At 33.9% G+C, this 7,793-nt stretch overlaps 1 protein-coding gene across 1 annotated transcript in view; it reads right to left on the reverse strand.

The window, feature by feature from the left end:
- Positions 1–7,793, reverse strand: part of UBR3 (ubiquitin protein ligase E3 component n-recognin 3 (putative)) — a 96,657-nt gene that overhangs the window by 35,054 nt on the left and 53,810 nt on the right. Inside the window, exons 27-29 of the mRNA XM_010023248.1 lie at positions 4,944–5,054; positions 2,578–2,790; positions 1,619–1,755 (exon numbers count right to left, since the gene is read on the reverse strand). Coding sequence (XP_010021550.1) covers positions 1,619–1,755; positions 2,578–2,790; positions 4,944–5,054 — 461 coding nt within the window. The remainder of the gene's footprint in view (positions 1–1,618; positions 1,756–2,577; positions 2,791–4,943; positions 5,055–7,793) is intronic.

Consider the following 7,793-nt stretch of genomic DNA (forward strand, 5'->3'; position numbering starts at 1 on the left):
GCTGGACCAAAAGGCAAGAGAGATTAACCGTTTTGCAGCTAATCTGCACCCTCCTAAGTGACCTTATGAGTTATGGTAACAACACGCAAGACTGGACCCAACACCCAAAATCCTTCAGCCATGGACAAATGGGAAATTGCTAGTCTAGCCTAACAAGGAGGGGTCACTATGACTACAGGTGGCATATCCTAATGTTAGTGGTCAACCACAATTTCTCTCTCCAGCAGTGCAAGCAGCAACAAAACACTGTTCTGATTTTTTTTAACTCTTGGAATGAAAACAAAAATCTTTGGCTTGGGATGTTAATTAAAAAAAAATAATAAACTATAGACATATTTAAAATATATTTAGCTAGCATTTTTAAAATTATACAACATTACACCTAGAAGTGTATTATAACACCATTTTTGTACCTTAAATAGCACATCAAATTATGGTTACAAGTAATCGTACTTTTACATGGGAAACACTAATTTTGAGTCCTTTGTATTTTTGGAAGGATATTAAATTACAGTGACCAAACACATTGCTAAAAATCTCAACATTACTTAACTTTGTATAGCATATACCACTTAATATAGAATAATCTGCTATACATAAAATATAATTGCTGCTCTTAAGGCACAGTAAAGGTATTCTTAAAAATACAGGTAATATTTCTTATATATACGATAATGTAGGTTGGAAGAGAATTCTGGAGATCAGATGGTCCAACCTTCTGTCAAAAGCTGAGCTTTAGATTTGATTATCCAGAGTCCTGCTGAGCCACGTCTTGAGTATTTCCACTGCTTATACACTAAAGACACTCAGCAACTAGAGTCTATGAAACTGCAATAAAAAAATGCTACTGAATCACTGTACTACAGTAAATCTGAACAGAGTAACCATTCAGAGCATCTTAACATTTATGATACAGATGGAAGGAGGGACTGTTTTGATTTTCCTGGAGACAGTGTCTGCAACACTGACAGCCATAAAACTGGAATCAAACATCACAGAGAAAATGCTGGTAGTTTTGACACTTTTTTTAGAAGTCCGATCACACAAAGAGAGATTCCTGGTTGCTGATGTAGAAAAAGCTCCTTCTGTGATCCCCATTTAAGTAAATAAAACGACTATCTGACGGAGAGATTAAGAACGCCCTGTGATTTAAAATAACAGCAATATGGCAGTGATATAGAAATAATCTAATTCTGCTAAATAGAAGTAAAGGAGATTTGACAATTTGGGAAAGTAAGGCTGAAAAAGAAATTCAACATAAAATTTTGACTATATGGAAAGCAAAACCTTGAATAAAGAAGAAAACTAGATAAGCATATGACAGAATGTTCCCCAGGTTTTAAGCCACTGCTGCATATGCTAAATATTAAGTGATAGGCACATCTTTCCATCTTGCATATGTCTGCATATGAATATTAGGAAATGTAACCTTGATGTACTAAGTACTCAAAAAGTACTTTTTGGAGAGGATGTTTGTTGTGGTTTGGTGGTTTTTGTTTTTTTGGGGTTGGTTTTTTTGGTTGGGTTTTTTTTTTTGTTTTTTTAAGAAAACTGTCTGGTGAGTAAAACCCTTAGTGTGAAACACGGAAGAAAAAAATACAAAGAAAACAATACCCACCTGGCTACTGAGTACATAAACAGAAAATCATTGTCAGGTGATCCAGGAGTCTTACTGTAATCTGTATACTTCTTCTGCGTCGTACTTTTTATATCTTTCATTACAGATTCCATTTCTTTACTGAGATTGGTTTCAGACTATGAACAAAGACATAAAAGAAGATTAGTTAATTTTACCCGAAGAAATGCAGTAGCTGATTGCAAAGCGTAGCACTTTGATATTTATAAAAACACATTTGCAGGCTATGAAAAATATACATTAAAAGCCAATATTCTATTTCACAGAAGTGTTACATTATTCTGAAAGTTACTCCGGTTTGTTCTGAAAATGAAAACATCACTGTTTTGTCCATCTCCTAGGTTTAAGGATCTCACTGTGTGTGTTATTTTAAAGTATATCTGCATTGCAGAAGTACACAAAAGTAATACTTTGTATTTCCATCAAGACTGGAAGGCTAGTAAAATTTAATAGAATTAACTCTATCATTCAGAAAGACCTCATGAAGCTTTTAATACATGAATGTCTGCAAACTGCTCTTTCTGTAAAACAAATAATCCATACTTCAAAATGTTCTTAAACAGACATTCTTTAAATAGCTTCCAGTTAAAAGGATATTGGTGGTTTTACATTGTAAAGAAATGATAAATGAAACTTATATTACATGACTCAATTCTATGTAAATTACTGTGGAGAGAAGTGTAACTGTACTTCATAAAAATTATATTAATCACATTTTGTCATAGCTTTTTAATTGTTTATTTTTAGTAGGTAATGCAGCAAGTACTGTAAATATTTAAAATCTCTTGATGTTAAAAAAAAATAAAAATAAAATTATGCCGTCTTCCATATCAGGAGAAAATGAAGTTTCCCAGGTTGTCAAGTTTCTAAGAGGTCACAAATGCAACATAATGTAAGAACTGAAAGGTAGAGGCAAATTAACAAGGATCTTTCTGCCTTACACTGATGCTTACTGGGAAAGTTCCCAGCTGTTCTTGAAGATCTTCCACCTCTTGCACAAGATCTTGCATACACTTGTTACTGTGACTTTGCCAAAGGCTTCTTTCCACGTTGTTTCCAGGGTAACAAGGAAGAACACTGTTAGCAAATTGCCTACAGAGGGGACAGGTAAATTCTCCTTTGTCCACTGAAAACCCCTGCAGGACCTGGTCATTCTGAAAGAAAAATAAAGAAGATGCAGTCGAAATTTGCAAAAGATTATAATTTTCAGTCTGATATTTCAGGTGTATAGTTAAAGAACTAGCTTTAAAACCAAAAATTGTAAAAAAAAAAAAAAAATACTTGGAATAGCTCCTCATTTAATGAAGAAGGTCTTAACTATGAGACTTATGAGACTGTCTTACAACCCCTCCTACTCAACTGATCTTCCTAATTTTTAAGTACTTTTCATTGCCAGCAATATCCCCATAATAAACTAGAAATCCTTTAATGGGGTATTTTGAACATTCCGTGTGTGTTGTCTCTTTCTAGCAATTCCAATAAAGTTTGAGACTCCTGTGATAAGATCTTTTAAAGACAATTTTATTTTCAGCAATGAGAAATGTTTGAAGATATTTCTCAGAAGTACAGGCTGAAAGAACCTGATCAACTAGCCAGTGGAGGGTAGCATGATAAAACTCTGAATTATTTTTCATAATGGATCAAAAAATGGAGATGGGAGTATGTGTCTGGGAAGTAAGCACCTCTCCTGAGTACTCCGATTACTGGCAAGCAACCTTGCTTCACTTTTGTGAATTGCCTCAACCCATTTCCCACTTCTGCAAATTAATAGTGACTGTAATTTAAACTTCAAGCTATCAGCCCAGAAAGCTGAGGCTTTTACATACCTTTCTGGATGTTGATCTCTGATTGTATTATGTAAAAATAAATGGTTTAGCCATATGAACACAAATCTATATGGATTATTTCAGTACTAAGAATGCTAGAAAATAGTTAAATTTATTATGCACTCATCTAGATAGTAGTGATATCTGGGATAAAAAGTTTGCTGAAATAAATGAGAAATCTTCAAGAATACAATGAGATGGATTTACAGTTTATTTCAAGTTGAAGCGACAATCCACCAGCAAAGGGACTTCAGCATGTATATGGTATAAAAGATTTATTTTCCAAAATTCAGTAAAATTAGATTCTACCATGAAAGCCCAGATTTTACTTAATTATCTTGATGACACAATTACCCCTGAAAGTATCTTTACAGTCATATGGAAAAGTACAGTTCATCATGGGGTCCAATAAATGTGGCACAGCTTCCCATTTCTCTAGAGGCAAGTTTTACAGTATGACCAAAGCTGATACTAAAAATACAAAGCACTGCTCAGAGTTTTTCCTCAAAATGGAAACAAAATCAACAAAAAACTTATGAAAAAATAAAACTAAAGAAATACCACACAAAGTAATCTTCAATAAAAAGGTGGTTTCATATGCAGTAAGAAGTCATCAGTCTTCATTTTATTACATTAAATAATACAGAAAGAAACAATTGCTTAAAATCTGATGACTTCTACGACTGCAGAGCTTGTGATAAGATTCTGTGGTGCCATTCAGAAGACTGGGCTACAAGAGGTTTAGGGAGGTGGAGGCCAGCAACATCAATGGAACACTACCCTGCATACTCAGACCATGTGAAAAGAAATGGATGTTTTTCCTAGCCAACGATTTCTAAGGCTTGACTAACAAACTGTATTTTAAAGCCATATACAGCAGTAATTTCCCAAAGGTATTTTCCAAGGAGGGAAACAAAAAAAACGCAATTCACAAGAGTTGAACTCTTTTAACTCACTTCTCTAACCTGCATGTATATACATAACATATACTATACATACCTAGAGATAAAATAATCTAACTTTCTGTAACTCAGTTTTCATATTAAGACCCAAAAGCACAAGCATATACTTGTAAAATTCCCCTCATTTTTCTTCCCTTTCTCTGTAAATTCTAGCACTTCAAACATCAAAATATGAATCTATGACACAGAAATGAAAAAACTGTAAGAAATGCTTTACCTGAATATGCATACCAGAAAATTAAAATAATACAAAAACACAGTAATACGATTTTTAACAGGGTTAATTTAGTCAAGTATTTTTTCTGATGTATCAAAATAACTGACAACAAAATACTTCTGTTAATGTCAAGATGACATTAGAGTTTTAGTATCTAAAGTTCCTGAAATATAATAAAACCACCTTGTTCATTCACACAAACCCAGCCTTTCTTTCTCTGAATTCAACAGCATAAATCCAATTGATTCCAGTAAGAACAGTTCAGATCCAAACAGACGAAGATGTTCTATAGTTTCACTTACCCGTAAAGATTCCATGTAGGATTTGTGACAATCTATGTGTAAAGTGTGACCACAAGTTTGAACATAAACACCTCCTTCCCAGCCTATTGACACTGCTTGCAGGCAGGAGCTCTAAAACAAAGCAAAAACCATAAAAAGAACAGTTTATATGAAGTTATAAAGGTATTTGCTACAACTTATTTTAAGATTTAAAAATACATCATTTTTATTTGCATGTTATCTCATCAAAAGATGTGGAAATAAAGAAAAATTTTATTTTACAAAGTATTTAAAGTATTTCCTTCTGCTAACTTACATAGCTGTCATTATGCTATTCTTTCCAACAAAGAGCCAAGCACTTATGGTAAACTTCTGCAGTTCTTGTCACTTAACATAATGGCTTTTTTAAAGAACCTCTTGTATTACAACATGAAGACAGCTCTAATTCTACCATCTGTTCCAATTGTACAAGTTATCCCATGTATAAGGGCAATACACTGCTCCAACACACTTAACTCCATTCTGTATACAACCAAAATAACAAGATCACAGTTATAAAATTAAACCGTGATCTGTTACTAAAATTCAGTGTAAACACTTAAGAGTTTTTAGTAAGTTGTTGAACGTTACGCATAATACGCAGAAAAGGGAAAAGAGAACAAACACTTGTTTACTGAATTCAGTTTTATACTAGGATTGTTTTGAAAACATTGGCTGCATTCAAAGACTCTACTTACAGCCCAAGTGTAAAAATTAAAGTTACTTCAGTGGCAGTTCTCAGAAAATAATGAACTTAAAAACACCCCAGCACCACTGGCAAATTTATGATGAGGAATTCTAGAAAATTCTCTTGCAGAATTTGTAGGTATCCTCAAATAATTAAATCTCCATTTCTCAAAAAATTCATACACAGATTGAAATGTAGATTCTGGATATACATTTGAAGTACAGAAAAAGGTTTATGGCTACCAGAATTGGAAAACAATTTTCAACGTAGGCTCACCCTAAAATGGTCTTACTGTATGATGCAAAACCAGGGTACTACGAGTAACCAATTCTCATAGTTGTATTTTCTAAGGATGTCCTAGCATTGCACTTTTTTCTTGCATATGACCAGGAAATCAAAACAAAATTACAAATTCAAGCCACAAGACATAATCCTATTTACCTTGCCTCAACCTGACATTCATAATGTGCTATGACCCTCTCAGACCACAGAATAAGAAAAACTTTATTTTATATTTCCTGTTGGTCCCTGTATAATTTAGTAAACTCCAGCATTTAGTAAGGTCATATGGTATACCTGGATAAGCCCCACAGGACAAATGTTTAATTTGGGAAAAGCTTTATTTATTGCATGTATTTAACAAAGCTGCTTAGTAGCAGTTGCAAAAGATAAAAAAAAAAAAAACAACCCCAAAGTCTTAGCAGGAAGACTTTTCTCTGTTCTCTTGAGTTCAGAAACACAGGAGAGCCCAAGCAAGCCACAGGCTGGGGATGGAGCACACCTACATCAAGTTTTCTTGAATCGCTATGTGATTCTGAAAATAGTCCTATTGATATAAAATTTTCTCTCCTCATGCTTAGTCATACGTCTTTATACTAAAAATAATCACTTTCACTGATTTTTCCTTTAATGTGCGAGAACTCTACTCCCTGACTGACAGTGAGCATCAAATTTCAGGTAAGAAAGCACAAAAAGAATCTTTATGGAAAGAACTGGCCTGTTTTGCCTATGTTGTATGCAGCACAAGGCTTCTGAATATTTTTTTCCCCCTGTAGAATAAGCTAGATCATGTTTTGTAACTTCAAATTTTTACATCTACGTGAAATTATTTACTTTCCTTCTGAAATCTGTTGTTAGAGCAAGGACATTTACTGAGGACACATTTGACAAACAAAAGGACTTCTTACTGCTTAGCTCAGCTGAACAAGACACTAACAGATGTTTCCATTTTTATGCCAAAATAAATTTAAGGATTAGTTCTTTCATGCAGAGACATTTTTTCTAACACAGTAGTGACCTGGAAACTTGAAAGCAAGTATAGTCAATTCAACTAATGTTTGTATTAGGGCTGTAATTTTTGAAAGCAGGATGAATTTGCTCCTTGCATTACACAGTGTAGTTTAGACTGTTGGTAGGGTTACTGCACAGAAAGGGAAATATACACTTTGGCGAGATCGCATTTTTGAGTAACATTTTGCTTGGAACTCCTTCCATTTGTAGGATGCAAACGTGAAAATAAAGCTACAGTATTGTTTCCATGGTTTTTATCACTTCAGTAGGAAAAAAATATTCATTAATTGTTTGACACTATGAACAAACATCATCAATGTCAAAAGAAAAGCTTGTCCACAAATTCTTTCTGAATTAAAAAAAGTCTTTTGTTTAGATGTTCAGAAATAATTTCCTGCTTACATCTTTAAAACTTTTACTTCCTAGCAAGGAAAACACCTCAGGAGAAGGTGCTCTTCTGAAAACGTTGCCCAATTTTTAAAACTATACCAACAAAATTATGGAATTTACCCTGATTTAATCTACATAAGCAAGCTTGGATGCAGTTAGCAACTTTCACTTATCTGTGGATGACAGATTACGAGAAATTCTGTCAGAGGAAAAGCTGCCACAGTTTGATTCCTTAAAGCCAATATTTAAGCTTCTAAAGGGTCATTATTTAGTTAGATCTGTGTAAAATTTGGTATGTCACCTGGAATTAGTCTACAGAAGCTAATTTAGGGTCATGAGTTACATATTCTTCTCCCCCAGAATGGTTTCTCAGAATGGTTATGTATCCTTTTACACAGCTGTTTCACACACCAGCAGAAGTCACAGGCAGCACTTCCACGAAGTTCTACAACTGAACATGTCCG

Source organism: Nestor notabilis, unplaced genomic scaffold, assembly GCF_000696875.1.
Source record: "Nestor notabilis isolate BGI_N333 unplaced genomic scaffold, ASM69687v1 scaffold14761, whole genome shotgun sequence".
Taxonomy (NCBI): Eukaryota; Metazoa; Chordata; class Aves; order Psittaciformes; family Psittacidae; genus Nestor; species Nestor notabilis.